Source organism: Balaenoptera borealis (assembly GCF_965194805.1).
Source record: "Balaenoptera borealis genome assembly, chromosome: 4".
Classification (NCBI taxonomy): domain Eukaryota; kingdom Metazoa; phylum Chordata; class Mammalia; order Artiodactyla; family Balaenopteridae; genus Balaenoptera; species Balaenoptera borealis.
The window spans coordinates 113,023,875-113,051,387 of NC_138861.1; the positions used below are offsets into that span (position 1 = coordinate 113,023,875).

At 42.8% G+C, this 27,513-nt stretch overlaps 1 protein-coding gene across 4 annotated transcripts; it reads right to left on the minus strand.

The window, feature by feature from the left end:
- Positions 1-4,929: 4,929 nt before the first annotated feature.
- Positions 4,930-19,192, minus strand: TMEM128 (transmembrane protein 128). Of its 4 annotated transcripts, XM_082389546.1 has the most exons (5): positions 19,050-19,191; positions 17,256-17,397; positions 13,896-14,054; positions 11,702-11,810; positions 9,781-10,432 (listed from the first exon to the last, which is right to left on the minus strand). In XM_082389546.1, the coding sequence occupies exons 1-4, from the start codon at positions 19,144-19,146 to the stop codon at positions 11,711-11,713; spliced, it is 498 nt and encodes a 165-aa protein (XP_082245672.1). In that variant the 5' UTR covers positions 19,147-19,191; the 3' UTR covers positions 9,781-10,432; positions 11,702-11,710. The 4 variants fall into 4 exon arrangements, with proteins under 4 accessions (XP_082245674.1, XP_082245672.1, XP_082245673.1 ...); XM_082389548.1 differs by lacking the exons at positions 9,781-10,432; positions 11,702-11,810 and adding an exon at positions 4,930-4,948 and having other exon boundaries at positions 19,050-19,192; XM_082389547.1 differs by lacking the exon at positions 11,702-11,810 and having other exon boundaries at positions 19,050-19,192.
- Positions 19,193-27,513: the final 8,321 nt, after the last annotated feature.

The following is a 27,513-nucleotide window of genomic DNA, read 5'->3' on the forward strand; positions in this document are numbered from 1 at the left end:
ACACCAGTCATATTGGATTAAGGGCCAACCCTCCTCCAGTATGATCTCGTCTTAACTTACATGGTAATTACATCTGCAAAGACCTTATTTCCAAATAAGGTCACATTCAGAGATATCAGGGGTTAGGACTACAACATAACTTTCGGGAGGCATAATTCAACCTACAACAGGCAGCCTACTAAAGCATTATTGGATCTATATAACTGGAAAATCTCTAGAGAAGGTAAATAGAGACCTATCTTGAATCATTATGCAAGAGAGTCAAAAAAACTCTCAATTCCCACACCTGAGCCAGTTCACAGACCTGGAACCCTTGAATGAAGAGGGGGCTGGTCTCCTCGAGAAAAAGCTCTGGAACGCTGGCACAAATATACTGGGGATCTTCCTCCAAGGCTCCCCAAAAGGACATATAGCATTACACTAAGGTGATCATTCACTGGGGAGAGGTCCAAACCAGGTCTCCTTTTCTTAACCTTTTCTTTTGAAATAATATTAGATTTACAGAAGAGTTGCAAAGATAGTGTAGACTTTCCTATTTACCCTTCCCCCAGCTTCCCCTAATATCTTACACATCATGGTACCCTTGTCAAAATGAAGAAATTAACACTGATGTAAAACCATTAACGAAACTACAGGCTTTATTCGAACTTAGCTACTTTTCCCACTAATGTCATTTTTTCCTACACAGATCTTTTGGAAAACACTAGATATGGGCTCTGAGTGGATGCTAAGTCCTGAGGATTGGTGGAGTCCATGGTCATTTCTTTTGCTGGGAAATAAATTCCTTGATCAGAAGCCAAGAACACCCTGACAATTTTATATGAATCTCCCTGAGTGTACGGATGGGAAAGCTAGCAGAAGCACCATGGGAAGGAAAGGCAAATACATCTTCAGGATGTGTGTCTCATCCAGGAAGGACAAGTCTCCACCCCCTCCACGACGGAAGGGGCGCCATACAACTAAACACCCACCAGGCAGGTCTCCCCAGGGAAAGGGGCCACATCGGCAGCTCGGCATTGACCTCTGCTCCTGGCATCTGTTCCAATGTGACATACTAAACCACCCAACTTAGTAGTAAATAACCACCATCATTTTGTTGCATTTTGTGGGTCAGAATTTGCAGAGGACACACAGCAGGAATTGTTTTTTCTCTGGTCTACAATGTCTAGGTCCCTCCCTGGGAAGACCTGAACAGCTGGGGGTGACTCAATGGCCAGGGCTGGAATCATTTAAAGGTTTCCTCACTCACATTCTGGTGCTTGGAATAGGATAACCCGAAGGCTGGGCTCAGCTGGGACTCTCGACCAGAGCACCTCCACGTGGCTTCTTTATGTGTGGCTTGAACCTCTCACAGCGTTGCATCTGGGTTTTGAAAGGGAGCATACCAGGAGGGAACATCTGGCAAGCAAGCATTCCAAGAGAACTAGCAAAAGCTGTATGGCCTTTACGACCTAGCCTGAGAAGCCACATAGCATCATTTATGGCATCCTATGTTGGTGAAAGCTGTCATAAGCCCACCCAGATTCAAGGGAAGGGGATAAAGATTCCCCCTCTCAATGGAAGACGTTTCCAAAATTTTATTTTTTCAGATCATCACAGCAGGTTCTGCACTCAGCACTCTGTTAACCACATCAGCCTTGGAGAGGAGATTTCTGTGTTGCTGAGCACATGCACGGCCTCCATTCCTGCCACCGTGTACCTTGTACATGGGCCCGTAGAGCAAGCACTGGGGTGGCTAGGCAACGAGGCTGACGGACTCCCACAGAGCAGCCATTTCATCCCGCTGCTCTGTAGGGGACGCCGCTGGTGAGCATTCACATGAGATGCAAATCTTCATACCCTGAATCCATTCTGAGAGGTCCATCCACACACTTTTCCCCAAAACCTCCTCGTAACCAATCTTCAGATTTTATTTCCAAGTCACTGAATATCTAGACAAACCGGTAGCCTGTCAGCAACCATCCATGAGTTCATGTATATTTGTACTCTGGACGTCTCTCAATCCAGACAAAGTGAACAACCCTATGTACCACTCAACATTCTGCCCACTGGGAAGACTTTCCTTTACCACCCTTCCCTTCAGGGATCCCTTTGGGTGGGGCTGTAATGCTGCAGCTGTCCACGTGGTTGGACATCATATCATGATGGTTGGTGTTGTCATATCACATAGAGCCACCCGTAAGCTAAGCCTGAGCTTTTTCTCATCAGTCATGAAAAAAACCCCATGAGACCATAGGTGTGAATTAAAGGAAAGGAGACAATGCAGGAGGAGTGGTTTCAAAGGAACCTGAGCCACCTGTGCATGCAACTTATTCATGGTTTTCAACCCTGCTCAAGTTCAAGTCTTCTACATCATTCCTACTCAACAACATATCACTGCTGGGCATGCCCAACCTTGTGGTCAGACGACTCCAGTCCATGCCATAGATGGACGTTCAGTCTCTACCAGGGCTTAGTAGCAAGTGAGAAGTTATTTCTCAAAAGGGAGATAATAATCTACAGAAGAAGGTATGGATTTGCTCTAAAATCCTTGTGGTCTGTGCTGTGACCCTCCTAGTGGTTTGTGCTAGAGTCTCCAACATAAGATCACTATTTGCCACAAACACTTCAAGTGCCATTGGCTTTGTTGGGTTATAAGATCCAAGTGGGAGAACGTGTGCACTACAGCCTGGAGATGCTTCCGAGCCTTCTCTTGCTCCAACACCCACTCAAAATGGGCAGCCTCGTGAGTTCCTCAGTAAATAGGTCAAAGTAACACACTTAGATGTAGTCTATGTTGCCTCCAACGTCTAGAAATCCCCGTAAGTATTTGCCTCTTTTTTAATGGGAGGAAGAACAAGGAGCAGCATCTTGTCTTTCATCTTGGAGGTGATAGGCCAACACGTTCAAGATCACTGAACCCCCAGAGACTTCACCAAAGTTATAGCCTCCTGAATTTCAGTAGGTTTTCTCGTCCACCCTGTTTCAGATAAGACATCTAATGTACTGGCTGCTTCCTGCTCATCAGATCCGATGACTGTAGATCATCAGTGTAGTGGACCAGTACGATGCTGTGTAGAATGTCAGATAATCCAGTTCTGTATTATGGGAGATAACAAGAGTCAGGTAGCTCTGAGGCAAGGCTGTGAAGGTGCACTGTTAGACCTGCCTGGGAAAAGCAAAAATGGCGCAGCCTCCACTATTATGGGATCCTATCATTCCAACTGCTGCCAGGGAGACCAGTTCTATAACAGCATTCCTGCCTCAGCATGGCCTACAGAGGACAGTCACTGTTGACCAACTCAATGATGCCTGTCCCTTCTTACTGGCATATTTCTTATCTCCATGATAAATGGAGAGCCTTTGGGGTCCTCCAAAGATCAGCTGGTAGGTTTTCCAATCTTACGTGGTGGACCCATTTGAGCACGCCCACTTCCCTGAGTCCGTTGATCCCTTCCCCTACAATGTGTCATGGCGATCCTGGCATCTCTACTTTGTTTAATGTGGGCCATGACTTTTTCCAAGTCTCCAAGAACCATAACAGCAGTGGATTAGAACCACCTCTTCAAGCCCTTGCCAGGGTGTTAAATCCTGTTTCAAAAGGGAGCAACCACACTGACAAACTCTCCCTTAACCAATGTTATAGTCTGCTTTTAATAAAGCACCACCATGATTTACTCCCAGGCACAGGCTCCTGAAGTATTTGTCAGTATATGTCATTCAGGTCCTGAAGCACCTTTGCCATATGATCCCTCTCTCTACTTAGCAGGCCAGCACATCCCCAGTAAGGCTATGCAAGCATTTGATCCAGAATAATGGATGGGTGGCCAGGAGGGACATGGGGACAATTCTGGAGGTGACCAAGCATTGCTTTGTAAGGTTCCTACCGCCTCTGGGGCCTCAGCATGGTCTTCAAGCAAGGAGTGGCTCTATCACCCAGTAAGGGAGAGGTGGCCCTTCTGTAGGTCCAGAAGGTTCTGAGGAATCTAGGAGTGCAAGGTTCTCAAGTGCATTTCACCAGTTATCCCCTTCCCAATTCTCAAATTCCTGCTCCTTCCCTATCAGGGCTCTGACTCTGGTGGATGATATTTTCCTAGACTGAGAATTCAGCCTTCTCTGCTACTCTGCCACTCTCACAATTCAGTTCTGTGCTGATCCCTAGCTATGTCTACCCTCCAGCTGCAGGAGGTAAAGATTTCTTTAAATGCTACCAAGAAGCTCTTCTGGGACTTCCCTGGTGGTCCACTGGTTAAGAATCTGCCTTCTAATGCAGGGGATGCAGGTTCGATCCCTGGTCGGGGAACTAAGATCCCACACGTCATGGGGCAACTAAGCCCACACACCGCAACTACTGAGCCCGGGCGCTACAACTAGAGAGCCCATGCGCCTCAACAAAGAGCCCGCGTGCCGCAACGGAAGATCCCTCGTGCCACAACTAAGACCCGACACAGCCATAAATAAATAAATAAACAAAATATTTTTTTAAAAAAAGCAGCAGCAGCAGCAGCTCTTCTACTTCTCACTCTTTGAGACTTGTTCTAGTGGAAGAACCACCGGCTTCCACTAAAAAAAGGATGACACAGAGGGCAGAAGAGAGCCCAGAGGGTAGAGCCTAAAGCTCTGCACAGTCCTAGGAAGCAGCACTGGTCCCTAATCAAGAGAGGGAGACATACGCCCAGCTGGCTTTCAGAATTTTTAGGGAACAGAGGCCACGTGCCTTGTTACCCCTCTTTGAACGGGAATGTTATTGCGAGCACCCTATGTCTATCTCACCCCTGTATGTTTGGTGTGTAATTGGCAGGTAACTTACCTTTAAAGGTGTGCAGATTGAGAGGACCTTGCACCTGATGAGGCCCCTTTTATTGATTTAGACGATGAGATCCGGGAGCTCAAGCCTGAACCTGATGCTGTAATGGGATGAAACTTCAGTGATTCCTGAGGATAAATGACTTTTGCATGTGGAAGGAATCTAGAGAATTTATGAACAGAGATTAGACTGTGGCAATTTTCAGTTTTCTTTTTTTTTTTTATTGAAATATAGTTGACTTACAATGTGTTAGTTTCTGTTGTACAGCAAAGTGAATCTCATATATATATATAAAATTCTTTTTCATATTCTTTTCCATTATGGTTTATACAAGATATTGAATATAGTTCCTTGTGCTATACAATAGGACTTTGTTGTTTATCTATTTTACATATAGTAGTGTGTACCTGTTAATCCCAAACTCCTAATTTATTCCTCCCCCATCCCCATTCCCCTTTGGTAACCGTATGTTTCTTTTCTATGTCTGCGTCTGTTTCTGTTTTGTAAATAAGTTCATTTGTATCATATTTTAGATTCCACACATAAGTGATATCATATGACATTGATATTTGTCTTTTTCTGTCTGACTTACTTCACTTAGTATGATAATCTCTAGGTCCATCCATGTTGCTGCAAACAGCATTATCTCATTCTTTTTTTATGGCTGAGTAGTATTCCATTGTATTTATACACATCTTCTTCATCCATTCATCTGTTGATGGACATTTAGGTTGCTTCCATGACTTGGCTGTTGTGAATAGTGCTGCTATGAGCACTGGGGTGCATGTATCTTTTAGAATTCAAGTTTTCTCAGGATATACGCCCAGGAGTGGGATTGCTGGATCATATGGCAACTTTTTTTTAGTTTTTTAAGGAAATTCCCTACTGCTCTCCACAGTGGCTGCTAGACTATGGCAATTTTAAAACACGACCTCCAAATTTTTTGGTACTCCTCCTTGAGGATGGGGCAAAGCCATGTCCCCTCCCCTTAAATAGGGGATCTGTGACTGCTTGACCAGTAGCATAGGATGGAAGTGACACTCTCAGCTTCTGAGCCCACGCTTTAAGCAGTAGCTTCCATTTCCTGTCTCTAGGAACACCGTGGTAGGTGGAGTAATGGCCCCAAAGACGTCCACACCCTACTCCCTGGAACCTATAAATATGTTGTGTTACCTGGCAAAAGGAACACTGAAATGAAGTAAGGATTTTAAAACACGGAGATGATGTTGGGTGACCCAGGTGGGTGGGCCCAATGTATTCACACGGACCCTTAGGAGTGAAGGAGGCAGCAGAAGAGTGGGTCAGAGCAATGTGGCAATGGAAGAAGAGGCAGGAGCATTTCAAAGTATAAGAGGGATGTGTTGACCCACTGTCCTAGGCTTTGAAGATGGAGGAAGAAGGCTACACAAGCAAGAAATGCACGTGGCTGGTGTCTCCAAGCTGAGAACGGCCCTCAGCTGCCAGCCAGCTGGGAAATGGGGATCTCAGGCCTTCAGCTTCAAGGGACTGAATTCTGCCAACGGCCTGAAAGAACAAGGACGTGGACTCTCCCCTAAGAGCCTCCAGAAAGGGATGTAGCCCTGCCAAGACCCATATTAGACTTCTAACCAAGGAACCGTGAGATAATCCATTTCTGTCATTTTTAGCGCTATTGGTGGCAATCTGTTACAGCAGCAACAGAAAACTAACGTAAAAGCTCACCCTTGAATCCCAGCTACTATGCCATGAGGAAACCCAAGCGGCCCATGAAGAGGTCCAGGCGGAGTGAAATTGGCGGCCAGCACCATCTCGCCAACCACGAGGGAACCACCTTGGAAGTGGACCGTCCAGTCCCAGTTGAGTCACCCCATGCATAACAAGCTGTTCCTATCAATTCCTGCTCAAATTTCAGATTCCTGAGCAAAATAAAGGGTGGTGGTTGTCCTAAGGCACTTCGTTTTGGCGTGGTTTGTTATGCAGTGATAGGTGATAACCGGAACATACAGACAGATGCACGTGGAAGTCAGCCCAGGGTATGAGAAGGAATCCCAGGTTTTGTGGTGGCACCATGACAGGGGTGGAGGGATTACGAGGAGTCCTGCTGGTCCTGAGAGAGAGTGGGGATCAGGCTGAGGGCTGGGCGTGCGGGAGCAAGGGAAGCAGTGAGCTGAATGAACTCCAGGGTCCACTCCTATTCCTGAGTGTGGGCTGGGGAGGGGCCAAGTTCCTGACATCCTTTTGGACTCTATTTTTATACATAAAGGAACATTATACACACTCTTCTGCGTCCATACGTCATAATACAATTTTTTTTAATGAGGAACACAATTGGATATCATGAGCCTAGAGAATTCTTCGGTGGAGTTTTGCTGTAAAGGGGACCCAAAAAGTGGTTAATAACTGGAGAAGCATGAGGGAGCCCTATCTTGGGTGTTTGTTTGAAGATGGTAAATAGCACAACACATTTGTATGTGGATAGGAATGATGCATCTCAAGGCATCATGAATATACCCAAAGTGAGGTATAATAAGGTTTGCCAAAGCTACAGCTCTACTAAAAGCTAGGTGCTCACATTGCTTTAGAAATAAAATAGCTACACATTACATTTCTGCCGAATTGGGAAAATCCCATTCCTCAACTTCAGAATTGAATCTGAGAGACTTAGAAGAGATCTTTGTGGCCTTTTTAGGAATAATTCACTCTTCTGTTCAACTCCCAATCTTCCCTTGACCGAGCCTGCAATTTGGCTTCTTTCAAATTAGTCCTTAGTGTATGCGAAATATTCCTGATTGTTATTTATTTTTATGAATTCTATGTAAACATTTCTTAAAATCTACCAAGCTCTTTCCCACCTCAAGAAACACTGAGCTGAATCAAAGTCTTTAAAATATTTTTAAGTGAAGGGCAGTTATCCTAACTGTGGCCACAGAAGAGGGCATCTAATAACCCCTATTACCTAGGACCACCCCGCCCCACCTCCCCAAATGATTCTACTTACAAAGATTTGGCTCTTAGCTTTTCCCTCGATTCCTTTCCAATGTGTTTCTCTTTTGCTTAAGCATAGCCAGAGACCTTTTCTTGTTGTTGTTGTATAAAACCAAAGAACCCTGAGACAGCCAGCATGTTAAATGCTATTAAGTCTCCTAGAAAGACCATTGCCTCCCAAGCTAGGTCCCAGACACAGATTTGGAGGGAGCCTCAATCTGGTTTTTACCCTAGGGAGCTAAGTTCGATTCTGCTATCTCTGTGTTCCCTGACAATTCGAACATTCTAGCTTCTGCAGAGATGTCTCTGCCCAAAGTGATTGGAACAGGATAGTTCTGGAACAAGCCTGCACATCAGAATCACCTGGAGGACTCTTCACAAGACAGCCTTGTCACCAGCTGCAATGGGAACCTCTGAGCAGCAGGCCTGAGGCAACCAGTGTGCAACCCGGGTGGAAGACTCGGTCTTGACACTTGGGATTGTCAGTCAGGGACATTTTTAAGAGCACACACTTGCTTCTACCATATCCCTGACCTTCACGATAAACATTCACAACTGTTAATTCCGTTATTCATTACTATTCTGAGTGGATGCTCCTCCCACAGGCTTGTTTAGAAGCAGCAACAACACTGCTTGACACAGTTTTTATTTAATAATTATAACAAGGGCTTCCCTGGTGGCGCAATGGTTGAGAATCTGCCTGCCAATGCAGGGGACACGGGTTCGAGCCCTGGTCTGGGAAGATCCCACATGCCGCGGAGCAACTGGGCCCGTGAGCCACAACTACTGAGCCTGCGCATCTGGAGCCTGTGCTCCGCAACAAGAGAGGCCGCGACAGTGAGAGGCCCGCGCACCGCGATGAAGAGTGGCCCCCGCTCGCCGCAACTGGAGAAAGCCCTCGCACAGAAACGAAGACCCAACACAGCCAAAAATAAATAAATAAATTTTAAAAAATAATAATAATTATAACAATAGGAAAAGACCCACAAATAGTCTGCACAGCACTTATTTAATGGGCACAGGGACCAGGCATGGTCCTGTTTAAACAAATTTATTCAGATGTCTCTTTGTAACAGAATCATCTCCTTACCACCCTAGCTATACCACAGTATCAGCACTTGGCTAACTGGATTCTAATGACTGTATTACACAGAAAATCCCAGCCTTAGGTTTCTATCCAAGTATCAACAGTAAAACTACTTTTCAAGAAAAGAAAAATGGAAGGAAGGGAGGGAGGGAAGGAAGGATTTCTTGTAGAATCTGCCCAAAGACTCTGTGGGAGTTGTCACAGGGGTACGTCCCTTGGCCCCCCACAAGTTCCCTCCGGAGGGTCTGAATCAGTGCTCTAATCCTACTTCCTGGGTTTGCAACCTCAGCCTTGCACTGGATCCTCACGTCACTGACTGACTTGGCCACCTGATTCTGACCTTCGCCAGACTTTGCTCCTTACTTTAAATGACTCTCTCCACACACCCTCACATGCATATGTACACAAACTGGGCTTGATTCTGTTTACCGATCATGCCTGCCTCTTCCCATTCCTGCTCTTTGATCTACTTTGTCTTTCATTCCCTCTCCATAACCATTTATTGAGTGAGCACCTACTGTGTGCCAGGCACTGTAGTAGGTGTTTCATAAACATTATTCTTATCACCCGCAACCCAACAACACAGATATTGTTCCTGCCTCACAGCTGGAGAAAGATTAACTGCTACTCAAGGTCAAGATTAACTACTACTGCAGGGTGTGATCCCAGCCAGACACAAGTGCTGACTGAAACATATCGTCACCTGAAGCCCCTTGGGGGTGGGGAGCGCAGAAACCAACATAAGGTACTTAAAATGTCACAATGCTTACGATGTTTAGGTTTAATGTAAACATATTTGCATTTGAAAGTGCAAATACTGTCTTCCATTGGTCTTTGAAAAGCAGAGTAGCCTTCTCTAAAAAGAAGCCTTATTTCTATAGTGAAAGTGCTAATAGCTGAAGACAGAAACAATTCCAAAGTCTGTATTAACAAAACCCACAAGAAAGTTATAGAAATACTTTATTTAAATATTAAGAAAAAAATTACACGTACTTAAGATGATTAAAAGTTCGTATGTTAAACAAGTGCTAAAAACCCAGTAATTTACACAGTGATAAAATCTTAAGTGATGGGAAAACACAAAATCCTTTCAACTGGTCATCCTCCTAACAAAACTATTATAAAAATGGTATTATATAGGAATTGCTGAAGTTGGGTTAAAGGCACATGACACTATCATTCCTTATACACAGCCAGTCATCTCATACACTGAACTGCCCCCCCTTAAATGGAAGAGTGAACAACATCTCTACACTATCCGGAGTACATTATGCATCTCTAATGAAAATTCATTTAAATTTTTACACCAGCAGTTTCTCCAATGATCCAAACAGATTAACACTGCAAATTAGTTATTTCTGTCTTGAATAGAATATTTCTACTTTGAATCTGAAAAATTCGATAATGAGTTTAGGAATATGCAAATGAAATATAATTTATTCTGATTTCAACTACAGAGCTATAAAGTTACAATTCTTCCAAGGAAACCATTCACTTCATAGATGCAAAACACACTGTAGCTTTTCCATTATGTCTGCGGTGCTTTCAGCTAGCAGGATGTTAATCATTCACTTTAAACTGACATGCCCTTACACCTGAAAGAAAACCCAAGCGAGACATTCTATCTCAGGCTGTTGGATTTAATACTGAAAAGCACAGTTCAATCTCCCTGCCTACAACACTCTCTGGCTCTCTGTTAGCAATTATAAGTTGATGTCGGCAATAAGTCAAAAGCTCCTGAACATGTGGAAAAACTCAATACCGAACAGCCAGAAATTCAAAGGGGACAGGGTCAGATGAGGGAATGTTCTTGTGGCGACAGGTCAACAGGGACAGAGGACATACTGTGAGAGTCCAAACGGTCCTAGACACAGCACAATGTGTGGAGGGGCCTCTGCACATCAGCATGTGTGTGCTAGCAGCTATTTTCAGACTAGCAACAATGAGAGGACATCCATTTCTTCTTTAGCTGGTTATAGGGACTTTCCTTTAAAACTCCAAAGGGAGAACATGCTGTCTGCGAGCTGAAATGTCAGTTTTCTTTTGCACCCCAATAATTGAGTGCATTAACTTTTTCTTCTCTAGGCCTCAGTTTTCCAAGTTTACTTCTCTGGGTCTTAGTTTTCAAGTTTACTCCTCTGGGTCTCAGTTTTCAAGTTTACAGGTAAGTAAACTGACATATGGAGTAGATTTTCTCCAAGTTCTAACATAAGCAACATGAAGAGAGGGACCGTCTGTCTTTTTCACCATGTCCCTAAGCATATACAGTGAGTACTCTGAACACATACTTATTCAATAAATGAGTTATCTGACAATTAGCAAATAGACCCCATTGTGAAGGCAGCAGGCCCAGGGACACAGTGGTCTCTGGGGAAGCAGAAATTCTATAAATAACATGGAAGGAAAAGGCTGATGTGCCATCCATCAGATTTTTATGAGGCAGCCAGGACAGTTAGAAAACAGACTTTTCTTCTCAACTGGGTAAAATTGCCCATTCTTCCCATATTCCCATTAACTAAGAACGATCTAGCCAATAGTCATCTGTATAGAAGTAGATGGAAGTCTACTGCAATAGAAAATGGATCAATGTGTGAACTTATCCATATTGGAAGGTGCAAATACTCTCTTCATGAGATCTAGGAAGGTCAGGGTGCCTTCTCGAAAAAGTAGTCCCTTAGAACTAAATTATGCAAATGGGAAGGGATCACAGTCCCTTCTACCTCAGAGTTCAATGGATGAACAGCTCTCGTGTAAACATGACTGAAATAATTTACTAGTCTGCTATTGCTATGTCCACTGAAAATTATCATGAAAGACTTTTTCAAATGCATTCATTATTAGAAATACCATTCCAGAAATCTTACCTTTAGAAATCATCCAAGGAGTGAGATCAACATTACAACCCCCATAAACTGGGTAAACAACAGCAGTGGAGTGAAAAATGACCACACATGCCATAAAGCAACATTGAAGCTGAAAAGAAAAGGACAAAACAGCCACACAGTTCACAACTATAGCTATACTCTATACAACTATATTCTACTGTAGAATCTAGATTTAAAGGACTCACTTTTACCCGGTTTGGGAAAGTTCATTCAGCCAGTAACTTTCTATATATAAATCATGTTTCTCAGATATGTGATTTAGCCAATATTGGAAATATCACAATTTCTTCACAAAGTACTCAGAACTGGAATCACTAAAGCTCCTCTAACGAGAGCTGGCCTGGCTTAACAGAGACTTCAGTCTCTTAACATTAGTATCTGTAAAGGAACACGAAATAAAATGACTACAGCCTGCTTTTACGATCTCACACACTACCAAACTATAATGGTAAAAAAAAAAAAAAAAAAAAAAAAAAATAGACGGTTAAAGTATTTTTCTGTTAGAAACAGAATGAAAAAGTAATCATTTATAAGCTGCTATTAAACTTTCCATTGAGAAAAACACTATTCCTGTCACCAAGGTAAGAATAACACACTTTCTAAGTGCAATGATTTTTATGAACTGAATTTTTAAGAGCAGAATAAAGGAAAATTATAGTCAATCAAATAAATGTTTCAGATAGTTAATGACTAACATAATATTTTGAGAAGTAGAAATTTAAATAGCTATAATCCTACTGTTCTTAAAAATACAATAACATTTCTGGGGGTGACATTAGCCTTATAAGAAATTGTAAAATAAGACAACTGTCTACACTCATCACCAAAGGGTTAATAAAAAACCGCATCACAATGTAACATATGTCAAACACCCATAAACTTCAACTACAGAAAATATATAATAGAAAAAATACATTTAAACTGAATATGTACAAAGGTGTGTGGTTTTCCCCAAATTAAAATGCAATTAATATAAAGAGAGGAAAAAAACCTAAAAGGCCATACACAATATTCAGTGTAGTTTTCTCTCTGGTTGGCAGGATCATGGGATTTACTTCCTTTGTGTTTTTCTGTAATTTACAGATTTTTCTTTAATGAGCAAGTTATAAAATACTTTTAAAAACATAAAAAAAACTTTTCACTGAGAACCTCTTAGCTTATGAAAAATGATGTTAATTGTGGCATTATCTATAACAGCGAAAGAATAAAAAAAACAGGGAGCTGGTTAAATAAATCATGATATGTCCATGCAGTGATAATGATGTAACTGTTAAAAAGAATGAGACACATCTATATGTACTGGTATGGAAGAATTCCAAACTCAATTTAAAAAAAAAAAAAAAGATCACTCTGGAAAACAGTTTGGCACTATTTACTAGAGTTGGAGGTATGCATACCCGATGAGCCAACGATTTCCCTTCTAGAGATATGTATATATGTATGCATGTACATATACATCCAACAGAAACACACACAGGCACACAAGACATACACAAGAATGTTCTTAACAGCATCACTCATAATAACCCCAAACTGGAAACAATCCAAATGCTATCAACAGCAGAACAGATAAACTGGGACTTGGTTATAAGACGGAATGCTGAACAGCAATGAAAACGAGCACCTGTTATGCACAATATGGATGAATCATACATAATGTTGCATGTAAACAGTCAAATGTAAAAGAATACATACTATATGAACCCATTTCTATAAGAGATGCAAAAGAAAGCAATTACCATGAAGGTGGGGACAGTGTTTACCTGCGGGCAGGAATGAAGGTAGAGTGACTGGGAGGGGGCATGGAAGGGGTCAGAGGGGGCATGGAAGGGGTTAGAGGTGGCTAGAACAGATCTTTCTCTTGACCTCGTTAGGGTTTACACCAAGGCTCACTGCATGATAATTCAGCTGTACATCTTAGATTCTTCCACTTTTCTGTCTGTATTATACTTCACAATGAAAATGATTTAAAAAGCAAAATGCAATATACATATATAGCATGTCACCATTTGTATTTTAAATAACTAAATATATAAGTAAAGAAAGATACTACTGAAAAGGGAATCAAGGAGACTGTTTTCCCATTATTCCCTTTTTTTTTTTCCCCTCTTGAATTTTGTACCATGTACATCATTACCTGATCAAAAAAATTTTCATTCCAAAGGTAACTTACCAAACTCCTGCTACAATAAAAGTAGCAGTTGTAATAGGTATCAGCGTTGGATACTTGATATCATAATCTTCAATTCCACAATACCATTCCAGATAGACTATGCAGTAAAATGCAATCGATAAGCTAACAAGCAACAAGGCACCACCAAACAGAAACCAACTGTAGAGACAAAAATAATACCCTTCTATTATCCTCTTTTACATCCTCTGCAGCCTAATAGTAAATAATCTTTTTTGACACATCTTAAATGTGACATAGGCTCATATCGTTGCTGGCTTACCATATCAATAGCAGTGACCCCACTTTTGACAGTGCATGTATCTGACAAAAGTTTTGTAAGTTTACCCTTGAATACAGGTGATTTGAATTTTGAGTCCTGTCCCATAACACAGGGCCTACCAGCCAGGTATGACTCAGCCCTGCTACTAGAGAAAGGAAGCATCTTAACTTACTGAATCAGAATTTCTATGCCTATCTTTAGAAAGATGTTATTTGCAATTTTGCTACAGACTGTGTGCAGCATACCTTGGGTCTAGACAATATAAACTACTTATAAAGGCTCTTCAGATCCCTGAAGCTGACTAGAAATTCAGTGACTGTTAAGCAAACATGTACACAAAAATAAAGTGGTTTAAAAAAGAAGTGCTAATTGACAGCACTTAACAAATCAGATATCTTAAAAGTTTTCATTAATAGACTAAATATCTATTTCTAAGAAGAATATCAACTGGGGAAGGGGCAGAGGGACGCACAGTTACTCAATCCCAGCTTGCAGAAAGTCTAGATCTAATAGGAGATGGGTAGGTAAGGATGAGAGTGAGACACATGAAAGGATGAAAAAGTAAGACTTTAAACACACATGCGCGCGCGCGCACACACACACACACACACACACACACACACACACTTTCATAAACTAACCGACAAAAAAATGACGTTTTCTTTAAACATACAGGAAAGCTAGCAGCTTTCTGGTTGTTTCTGAAGTTTTGAGTGTGAGAGTAATAAAGATTTCAACAGATACCATCAACTCCTCCAAGTTCAGCAGGGTTTCTTGAAATACTGAAAATTAATTTGGAAGGAGTTAATTCATACTGCCTCTCGTAAAAGATTTCTAAATGACACCCTTCCGTTCCTAGAATATCTCCAGTCCTCCCCCAAGGGACAATGGCTTTTTGCTCCTTCCAACTCCACACAAGACCTGGCTCAGTGTGTGTGAGAAAAAGCTCATCAGTCCCTTCCTTCCAGCCCCTGCTGGTCATGGGAGGAGGCCAGATTTGGAAAATCAGAGGAATGAACCCTTTTCGAGAAAGCAGAAGGCAGCCTGCACGTACTGTCTGTGGGTAGCGCTCTCCCGCCACAGCCGCCCCAACTCCCCGCTGCTTAGCGAGGCCTCAGCAAGAATGCAACACTACTCTACTCAAAATCCTCAGCCTTCGACCATGCGTTTCTGTCTCGTTTCCTCTAAGCTGACACTTCTTTGAGGACAGGCCTATGACTCCCACTTTCTTTTCATGCCCCCCAGTCCTGGTCCAGAGGCTGAGTCCAGGCTCTGTCACACACCACCGGTGGGCTACTGGGTGCCACTACTCCTGTGGGCGCCCCCAAACACCTTACAGTGTAGTGAGCTATTCCTTACCTCACCATCTCCTTTAACTACTAAGAATACTTAGTATTCTCATATACAAGGATACATAGGACACAAATGGAAAAACCCTCTCATCTCTCCTGAAACCTCAGAAAGGCCTACCTCCTGAGGTTGGCTGGACTGGTGCCCCTTCTAGGTGCACCCACGGTATCCCGCACATACACTCGTACACGCAAACAGTACGCACCACATGACTTACTCATCTATCACAGCCTAAAATGAGCTGGTGGAGGGTGAGAAATGTGCCTTGTTCATCACTGTCACCATAACTGGGTACCTCTCAGGCTCTCATGAGATATTTCATGAACGAAGCAGCAGGTGCTACTGATGGTGCCTGAAACATCCATCCCTTCTTTTCCCAGCCCAAGTTCTAGACCAAGTGAAAGACACAAAGGAACCAGACTGATAAAGACCAACTGTCAGCTTTTTTACTGATGGAGCTACAAAAAGAAGACAGCTTTGGTGAATGGTGACAACGTTCTTCCTCACACTGAGACCCAGAAACAGACAGACTTACCCACTGGGTTTCAAGTCACAGTGAAAACCTAGAGACCTTCTCATGTCAGGGTCGCCCCATAAAACAACGGTGCAGAAAAACAGCCCAGAATCTGTGCTTCCCATGGGCAGCTGGCTCCCAAGAGGAAGAAGGTGCTGAGCTACACGTCTGGTTCTTCATCCCAAACCCTATCAGGAGGTCTAGCACCTCCCAGGGAAGGAGCCAGTGAGGGGAAGGGCCAGAAGATGGCAGTGTTTAGGGAAAGCTCCTGCTTGTGGAAGTAAGGAACGGAAACAAGCTCTCTCCCTCCCATAGTTTACATAACATCCCCACCCCCGTCCCCCACCTGCTTTCCCCGGACCACCTGCTCCCTTACTCTCCTCAGGCACCCCTCCAGCAGTCACTGCTCTTCCTGAGGGCCTCTGCGGGAGAGACTGTGTGTCCCCCAATCCCCAACGATATCACCGGATCAAACAGTCCCGTCTGCACCTTTCTAGCCCCGCTGGTACTTCCAAACAATTACACTTGCACTTTAAGCAAACCACCCCTCTCGATGCCAGCTCCAATGCTCACCAACACCTCTCCCTCTTTTTCTGTTACCTAGGGGCCTCCAGAACACTCTCCAATGTTCAGTGAGGACTCAGGAGTGTGATGAACAACCTTCCCCTCCATGTCAACTCCTGGATTATACTACAGAGATTTCAAGCCTCATGAACGAAGGACTATTTGACATCCTGCCTTAAAGCTCCTGACTCCTCCCACCAGTGACCTCAACTCTAATTCAATCACAGCCTGTACATGTAATTACCTTGTTGGCTGTAACTATTCTCTGAAAACGAGCTCTGAGACCCAATTCCCACCCACCACACAATTCTCATTCCCTCCTCCCAGTGCTCGTGTACTTGACCTTCTTAAAGACCTTCAGTCATTCTCTCTGCATGGTTTACAAATGGATTAGGTCCTTCTTAAATTCACTACCGTCCTCATCCAGAAAACACCTGTGCTGTAAAAGCCCAATGAAATAATTTCCAGCCTCACCCACTCTGCGGTATGTGCCCAGAATACACACTCTCTTTTTCAACTCTGCGTCACCAGCACCTCCAACACCATGCCCGGCAGAAAGTAGGTGCCTACTAAGCGTTTGAAGAATTCGGCTCACAAAATGTGAAAAATAAAACACACGTGTTTAACTTACGAAGCAATAAAGTTTTCTTACCTATTGGTGTGAAAGTTTTCTTTAACGGCTTGAAAGAAATCAACATAATAGGTCACAGCAATGGATGCCAAAATCCAGAATCCAGAATGGATATTAAGTCTTGGAAGAGGTTTCTCCTTTTTCTCAACAGGTGTAGAGGTTTCTGCAAATAACGGAGAGTTCAACTTATGAAGTAACCATTAACTTCACAGGAAAAATTATGCCTTTTTTTTTTTTTGGCCACGCCGTGCCGCTTACAGGATTTTAGTTCCCCAACCGGGGGCTGAACCTGCTCCCTCGGCAGTGAAAGCGCGGAGTCCTAACTACTGGACTGCCAGGGAATTCCCCCTTTTTTTCTTTTTTTTTAAATTACACCTATTTTAAGTCAAATAAAATAACTTCCTAGAGCTTTCTAAGAACCACATTCTCTCCCATTACAGTACCAATTTCTTCTGTAAAACCACCAAAATAGGTTTATATTTTTAGAAATAATTAATAGGAGCCTGCCATAAAACCTGTCCAATATAGTCAACTTTTTTGCCACTAAATGAGTTTTGCAACCAAATTTATTTACATAGTCTTTTGGAAAGAATAATGTCATCTGGTAGTATAGGAATTTTAATGCTATGCTTCATATATAGTCTAGGAAAGTGATTAGTCCTGTTAATTAAGAAAAATGCAAGTGGCAAACATTAGAACACAAAATGGACTTGATTTTCCAAAAACACTACTTAAACTACATATTTTAATTTTTTAAACAAACACAACCTTCTGGGGCAGCTCAAAAGTGGAAAGGGCACACTGGAGGTCCAGTCCCAACATGGTACTGTCTTAGACAGGTGATGGACAAGTCAAATTCCTTCCATTCGGGACCCAATCTGAAAGAATGGGTCAAATGGGGTCTAACAAGTTCCCCATGTGACTGACATGCCCTCTCTCTCAGTTCATGTGAGAACCACTAGTATGTAGCCAAGGTTCCCGAGCTTTTAGCTGACCATCAGAATTCCTGGGAAGCTTATTCATAATACAAATTCTGCGAGACACCCTCAAAATTTAGAAACCAGCATGCCTGCGCATGATGCTTTCTGCGTTTACTTTTTAAAAATAATAAATACACAAGATTTACAACATACAGGACAAAAAGATCTAAGGTGAAACCTCTCTCTTTATCCTTAACCCCAGTTCCCCAGCCCCAAAGCAGCTACCAGTAATAACGTCTACTGAATTCTTGCATATTCTATGCATCTACAGGTAAACACACACAGCATGTTATCTGGTTTGAACACAAATGGTGGCATACCATACGTTGTTCTGCGCCTCCCTCTGAAAAGCATCCACATTGGTACATAAAAGTCTGCCTGCTGTGTCACGTATAAACAGCCAAGTGTATTTAACCAGCTCCCTGCTGACGGACAATTAGATGTTTCCAGTCGTTCGCTATTACAAGCAAAGCTGAGATGAAAGACTTTGCACACACGCCCTTGTGTACTGCTACGAGTACGCTCCTCTGTTAGGTTCTTACAAATGCAATCTGTGGATATTTTTTATTTTAATGGATGTTCCCAAACAGGTGTTAAACCAGCTCTCCTAGGAATCCTGAAGACCAAGATGCGCAGGGCTACCTGATCTCTAAGGGTCTTTTACGATAGTAAATACCCGACTTGCAAAACTACTTGGTAAGCCTTGGAAAAACGAAACCCGGTCCCTCCTGACTGGGTAGGGCTGCGGGAGGCCCGCGGGGCCGGCCGTGTCCGGCGCCTCGGCTCCGGGAACCTCGGCGCGACTCGGAGCGCGCCAGGGCGGGGGGTGCCTCACCCGGCCCGGCGTAGCCCTCGCGGTCCAGCTGAACCTCCACGTCCCGCGGGAACAGGTATCTCCGCCGGAGTCGCTCCCGAGCCTGTAGAGCGTCCATCTTAGCACCTCCCAGAAACTGGGCGGTAGTGACGTCAAGCCCACCGGAACTTCCGGCATCGGTTCGCCGGCGGAGGGAGGGATTTCCTTTTGTGAAGGGGAGAGACTGTGTTGTCTTCGCTGTTTTAGTTCGTGAGAACGTACGGAGGGTTTGGCTTTGCTATCTCAGTGCTCAAATCCGCAAACATGATTTGAATTTCAAAATATTTATCCTTCCCCACCTAAAGATATCCAGTTTTGTTCCGAACTACGGAAGCCCAGAAGGATCAAGCTTACCGATGCCGGCGAATGGCGCGGGCGGGTGTGCGGGGCCCTAAGGGGGCACTTCGTTGCCTTTATGCTCTGCATCCTGAACCCCGTGGCTCCTGTATGCCCAAAGCATCTCAGCCCCCAGCTTCTTTCCTCCTCTTCCTCCTCCTCCTCCTCAGGAGTCGCCCAGCAAACTTGAAAGAGTTAGAGGCCACCCAGGAGGAGGAAAGGACCGCTGGGCCGGGCCCGGGAACCTGCGGTGGAGTCTGGGCCTGGCGCTGACCGCTCGGGTGGGCTCAGGCAAGAAATAAACCTTTCTGGGCCTGTTTCCTCTTCTGTACAACGGGGATTATACCTGCCTCATGGATTTGTTCTGGAGTTATAAATGTGAAGCACCCGTATGTGGTTCGTGTTAGCCCTTTTCTTACGGCTTGTGAGAAATTGCCCCCAGCCAGAAACGTGAAAGCTAAATTTGTACTTTCCCAGAAATCCGTCGGTTCCCATCACTCACGCTCATAAACTGAAAAAGACCGTGTCACTAATTCACAAGTTTTCCTCCATCAGTAATCCTGTTTGCTACTCTCCTGCCTCCTTCCTACCGTGTCATATGTTGAGAAATTTTGTGCTTAACCCTTCAAACTTTTGCTGAGCACCTACTGTCTGCTAGGAACTGTTAGGCACCATGCGAGGCAATGGAGATAAGATAAGACATGACGTTGCCCTTGAGGAGTTCCTGGGCCAAAAATGACCACAGAGACCTAGTACAGTAGAAAGCAGTATTTATAAATGTATGGAAGCGTTTCATTAATTCAGTCAACAAACAATTTCTGAGCAGCTACATCTGCTAAAATGCTGAGGACAGGGGTAAGTTAGAATCTAGTGGTGGAGACGATTTCCATCCAATGCCATAACAGAGATACTGCATATGGGGTTATGGGAACACCGAATAAAGGGCAGCCCTTCATTCTGCTGTGGTACGTGGGGACCAGGGAGAGTGGCTTGAGGTAGGTTGAATACAGGGATGGATAGTCCAGAAAGCCACCCAGGAAGTAAAATCTGAATTAGTAGGCACTCTTTAATATCTCTATGTGTTGTGAGTGTTTGCAGAAGAAATGCAATAAATATTCAAGAAAAGAATGTCAAGTTTCTACAGGTGTATTTCTATCATTTCTTCAGCCCTTGTAGCAAACCCTTTGGAGCAAAGGATTTAACAACTGGGTGGATCATATGGCCTTTGTACACAATACCTCCTTTTTCCCGTTTTGTTTTTTTCTTTTTCTTTTCAGACTCCTAAAGAACCAGGGTTTATCTCTTCAAAGCCAACTGGGGTCTTTGCCCTCCCTTCTCCTTTTGCTTGTACAGGGTTAGAAGCCTTGTTAACAGGAAGTGAATTCCTCTTATCAAATACAGTCTTCTGTTGATTGTCTCCTTGTAAAAAGGTCAGTGCTGGGTCTCCCTTGTAATTGAATATTCCCGAGAGCATCGTAACCATTCCAGGGTTTCCATATGTAGTATGTTCGGGTCAGATCAGTTTCCCCTTTGGTGGTTTCAGGGCCTTTGTATTTGGATCCGAATGCCTTTCAGCTTTTTTTTCCCCCCTGATATTTTAAATGCACTTCTTGCAGACCGTATTGATGATACTTAAAAGCAGGTTGGAAAATATCCGGTATTTAATGACCACATCTTCATTGCTAGGGCCCATTAAATAAGTTCTTCAATGTGTGTGTTGTGCACCGAAATGATAGATGTATGATATCAGATTGCTACCAACCAAGAAATTTCATTTTGACTGTGGATTACTTTTGGGGAAAAAATAAATTTGACTGTGACCTTTGCTGGCCTTCCCTTAGCAATGTGGTTAAATCCATGGTGTTTATAGACTATTGAATCCTGGCTCCATCAATCTGGATTCCTTGGGCAAGTTATTTCATTGTTCTAAGTATCAGTTTCCTCATATGTGACACAGTGGGTACCAGAGTGAAGATAAGTGTATACCAGTTGTTTAGGCTAGTGCCTCGCACATTCAAGCAGTGGTAGTTATTAATTGGCCTTGCCAGGCTTTCTGGATTTGGTTCCTGCTTACCTCCTCATCAATTATTCCCTTCTCCTTGGGCTCCAGTTACTCTGTGTTACAATTTTCCTTTTGCCTGTGCTCTCCCAGTTGACGGGGGGCTACAACCATGTCATAGTTGCTCCCCAATGCCTTGCAAACACCTGGCACATAGCAGGTGATAAAAGAAATTTTTACATATTGAGATATAGGGAAATCATTCTGGCTTCTACATGAGTTAACTTGAATTTTATGCTAACTAAAATAGCCTGTTTGTGGCCTATCAAACCTACTTTGTACATCTGTTTTATTTTTTTTAATTAAATTATTTATTTATTTATTTTTGGCTGCATTGGGTCTTCGTTGCTGCGCGCGGGCATTCTTTAGTTGCGCCGAGCGGGGGCTTCTCTTCGTTGTGGTGTGTGGGCTTCTCATTGCGGTGCCTTCTCGTTGCGGAACACAGGCTCTAGGTGCGGGGGCTTCAGTAGTTGTGGCACGCAGGCTCAGTAGTTGTGGCTCGTGGGCCCTAGAGCGCAGGCTCAGTAGCTGTAGCGCACAGGCTTTGTTGCTCCGCGGCATGTGGAATCTTCCCGGACCAGGGCTTGAACCCGTGTCCCCTGCATTGGCAGACGGATTCTTAACCACTGTGCCACCAGGGAAACCCTGTACATCTGCTTTAATTATTAAAGAAAAGGGCACATTGACCAGATGTAAAGAATGTCCATTTTAAAAATAAAGATTAAATGCCCCTCTTCCTGGAACGCCAATGCTGGTCCTCCTTTGATGATAAGACTCCCTTCCCAGGTGCCAAGGCCATTACTGTATGTGCTGTATGTGTATGCATTGGTGTTTTTTTGAAACCTTGAAGAAATGTATCCCTGACTTGTTTAATGTTCTTTGTTCTGACAAGATATAAAACTGTGCTGAAAACCTGCTTCTCCAGAGCAGTTTCTTAGAGTAATCTGGGAACCAGGCTTCCGGGCTAGTCCTCAGTTTGGCGCAATTAAAACTCTTTTCTAATTATTGATTGTTTGTTGATTATTTTCGTCGACATAGGAATTCCATTACCCGGTTTTAACTTTGACCCTTGGTCACAATTAACTCTGGTCTTTGGTGTAGACATCCCTTCCTCTGAGAAAACACTTTTCTCCCTTCTGTAGTACTCCTGCAGTGTTCTCAAGAGGCTGACCCTGCCCTAGGAGAGGGCACATGACCCAGACCAGACCTGTCAGTCCCCAGGACTTAGGCTAGAGCTGTTGGGAAGACCTCTCTGAGGTCAGTGTGGGCTTGTCACCATGGAGACACACAGAGGAGCCCACCTTAGGAAGGAAGCTCTGAGATGCAGGCCAAGCCAAGCAGTCTCATAGCACTGTTTCAACCCCTGAATCCAGCCAAACCCTACTTAAGCTAGTTAAGAACATGAACTCTGGAGCCAGCTGCCTGGCCAGCTGTCATTACTGGTTCTGTCATTACTGGCTGTTTCAACCTTGGGCAAGACACAGATCCTCTCTTTTGTCTACAAGATTGGGTAAAGATTAAAACTACTAATACATGCAGGGGTTGGTTCAAGATGGCAGAATAGAAGGACGTGCACTCACTTCTTCTTGCGAGAGCACCAGAATGACAACTAACTGCTGAATAATCATCGACAGGAAGACACTGGAACTCACCAAAAAAGATACCCCACATCCAAGGACAAAGGAGAAGCTGCAGTGAGACAGTAGGAGGGGCGCCATCACAATAAAATCAAATCCCATAACCACTGGGTGGGTGACTCACAAACTGGAGAACAGTTATACCACTGAAGTCCGCCCACTGGAGTAAAGGTTCTGAGCCCCATGTCAGGCTTCCCAACCTGGCGGTCCAGCGATGGGAGGAGGAATTCCCAGAGAATCAGACTTTGAAGGCTAACAGGATTTGATTGCAGGACTTCGACAGGACTAGGGGAAACGGAGACTCCACTCATGGAGGGCACACACAAAGTAGTGTGTGCATTAGGACCCGGGGAAAGGAGTAGTGACCCCATAGGAGACTGAACTAGACCTACCTGCTAGTGTTGGAGGGTCTCCTACAGAGGCAGGGGGCGGCTGTGACTCACTGCAGGAACAAGGACACTGGCAGCAGAAGTTCTGGGAAGTACTCCTTGGCATGAGCCCTCCTGGAGTCCGCTGTTAGTGCAACCAAAAAGCCTGTAGCCTCCAGTGCTGGGTCCCCTCAGGCCAACCAACAGGGAGGGAACTCAACCCCACCCATCAGCAGACAAGCAGATTAAAGTTTTACTGAGCTCTACCCACCAGAGCAACACCCAGCTTACCCACGACCAGTCCCTCCCATCAGGAAGCTTGCACAAGGCTCTTAGATAACCTCATCCACCAGAGGGCAGACAGCAGAAGCAAGAAGAACTACAATCCTGCAGCCTGTGGAACAAAAACCACATTCACAGAAAGGTAGACAAGATGAAAAGGCAGAGGAATATGTACCAGATGAACGAATAAGATAAAACCTCAGAAAAACAATTAAATGAAGTGGAGGTAGGCAACCTTCCAGAAAAAGAATTGAGAATAATGTTAGTGAAGATGGTCCAGGACTTGGGAAAAAAAATGGAGACAAAGATCGAGAAGAGGCAAGAAATGTTTAAAAAAGACCTTGAAGAATTAAAGAACAAACACCTAGAAGAATTAAAGAACAAACAAACAGATGAACAATACAATAAATGAAATGAAAAATACACTAGAAGGAATCAATAGCAGAATAACTGAGGCAGAAGAACGGATAAGTGACCTGGAAGACAGAATGGTGGAATTCATTGCCACAGAACAGAATAAAGAAGAAAGAATGAAAAGAAATGAAGACAGCATAAGAGACCTCTGGGACAACATTAACACACCAACATTCACATTATAGGGGTCCCAGAAGGAGAAGAGAGAGAGAAAGGACCTGAGAAGATATTTGAAGAGATTATATTCAAAAACTTCCCTAACATGGAAAAGGAAATAGCCACCCAAGTCCAGGAAGCACAGAGAGTCCCACACAGGATAAACCCAAGGAGAGACACGCTGAGACATATAGTAATCAAACTCACAAGAATTAAAGACAAAGAAAAATTATTAAAAGCAACAGGGGAAAAACAACAAATAAAATATAAGGGAACTCCCATGAGGTAGGCAGCTGATTTCTCAGCAGAAACTCTACAAGCCAGAAGGGAGTGGCACAATATATTTAAAGTGATGAAAGAGAAGAACCAAGATTACCTGGCAAGGATCTCATTCAGATTCAACGGAGAAATCAAAAGCTTTAGAGACAAGCAAAAGCTAAGAGAATTCAGCACCACCAAACCAGCTCTACAACAATGCTAAAAGAACTCCTCTAGGCGGGAAACACAATAGAAAAAATGACCTACAAAAACAAACCCAAAGCAATTAAGAAAATGGTAATAGGAACATACATATCGATAATTACCTTAAATGTGAATGGATTAAATGCTCCAACCAAAAGACACAGGCTTGCTGAGTGGATACAGAAACAAGACCCATATATATGCTGTCTACAAGAGACCCACTTCAGACCTAGGGACACATACAGACTGAAAGTGAGGGAATGGAAAAAGATATTCCATGCAAATGGATATCTAAAGAAAGCTGGAGTATCAATACTCATATCAGACAAAATAAACTTTAAAATAAAGGATGTTACAAGAGACAAGCAAGGACACTACATAATGATCAAGGGATCAATCCAAGAGGAAGATATAAAAATTCTAAATAAATATGCACCCAACATAGGAGCACCTCAATACACAAGGCAAATGCCAACAGCTATAAAAGAGGAAATTGACAATAACACAATAATAGTGGGGGACTTTAACAATTCATTTACACCAATGGACAGATCATCCAAACAGAAAATTAATAACGAAACACAAGCTTTAAATGACACAATAGACCAGACAGACTTAATTGATATTTATAGGACACTCCATCCAAAAACAACAGATTACACTTTCTTCTCAAGTGCACATGGAACATTCTCCACGATAGATAACATCTTGGGTCAACAAATCAAGCCTCAGTAAATTTAAGAAAATTGAAATCACATCAAGCATCTTTTCCGACCACAATGCTATGAGATTAGAAATCAATTACAGGGAAAAAAAAACACAAACACATGGAGGCTAAACAAAACGTTACTAAATAACCAAGAGATCACTGAAGAAATCAAAGAGGAAATCAAAAAATACCTAGAGACAAATGACAATGAAAACACGATGATCCAAAACCTATGGGATGCAGCAAAAACAGTTCTAAGAGGGCAGTTTATAGCAATACAAGCCTACCTCAAGAAACAAGAAAAATCTCAAATAGACAATCTAACCTTACAGCTAAAGGAACTACAGAAAGAAGAACAAACAAAACCCAAAGTTAGTAGAAGGAAAGAAATCATAAAGATCCGAGTAGAAATAAATGAAATAGAAACAAAGAAAACAATAGCAAAGATCAATAAAACTAAAAGCTGGTTCTTTGAGGAAAACAATAGCAAAGATAAATAAAACGAAAAGCTAGTTCTTTGAGAAGATAAACAAAATTTATAAACTTTTAGCCAGACTCATCAAGAAAAAGAGGAAGAGGACTCAAATCAATAAAATTAGAAATGAAAAAGGAGAAGTTACAATGGACACCGCAGAAATACAAAGCATCATAAGAGACTACTACAAGCAACTCTATGCCAACAAAATGGACAACCTGGAAGAAATGGAGAAGTTCTTAGAAAGGTATAACCTTCCAAGACTGAACCAGGAAGAAATAGAAAATATGAACAGACCAATCACAAGTAATGAAATTGAAACTGTGATTAAAAATCTTCCAACAAACAAAGTCAAGGACCAGATGGCTTCACAGGTGATTTCTATCAAACATTTAGAGAAGAGCTAACATCCATCCTTCTCAAACTCTTCCAAAAATTGCAGAGGAAGGATCACTCCCAAACTCATTCTATGAGGCCACCATCACCCTGATACCAAAACCAGACAAAGATACTACAAAAAAAGAAAATTACAGACCAATATCACTGATGAATATAGATGCAAAAATCCTCAACAAAATACTAGCAAACAGAATCCAACAACACATTAAAAGGATCATACACCATGATCAAGTGGGATTTATCCCAGGGATGCAAGGATTCTTCAATATACGCAAATCAATCAATGTGATACACCATATTAACAAATTGAAGAATGAAAACCATACGATCAACTCAATAGATGCAGAAAAAGCTTTTGACAAAATTCAACACGCATATGATAAAAACTCTCCAGAAAGTGGGCATAGAGGGAACCTACCTCAACATAATAAAGGCCATATATGGCAACCCCACAGCAAACATCATTCTCAATGGTGAAAAACTGAAAGCATTTCCTCTAAGATCAGGAACAAGACAAGGATGTCCACTCTCTCCACTGTTATTCAATATAGTTTTGGAAGTCCTAGCAATGGCAACCAGAGAAGAAAAAGAAATAAAAGGAATCCAAATGGAAAAGACGAAGTAAAACTGGCACCGTTTGCAGATGACATGATACGATACAAAGATAATCCTAAAGATGCCACCAGAAAACTACTAGAGCTCATCAATGAATTTGGTAAAGTTGCAGGATACAAAATTAATGCACAGAAATCTCTTGCATTCCTGTACACTAACAATGAAAAATCAGAAAGAGAAATTAAGGAAACAATTCCATTCACCATTACAACAAAAAGAATAAAATACCTAGGAATAAACCTACCTAAGGAGACAAAAGACCTGTATGCAGAAAACTATAAGACACTGATGAAAGAAATCAAAGATGACACAAACAGATGGAGAGATATACCATGTTCTTGGATTGGAAGAATCAATATTGTGAAAATGACTATACTACCCAAAGCAATCTACAGAGTCAATGCAATCACTATATAATTACCAATGGCATTTTTACAGAACTGGAGCAAAAAATCTTAAAATTTGTATGGAGACACAAAAGCCCCCGAATAGCCAAAGCAATCTTGAGGGAAAAGAAAAAACCAGAGGAATCAG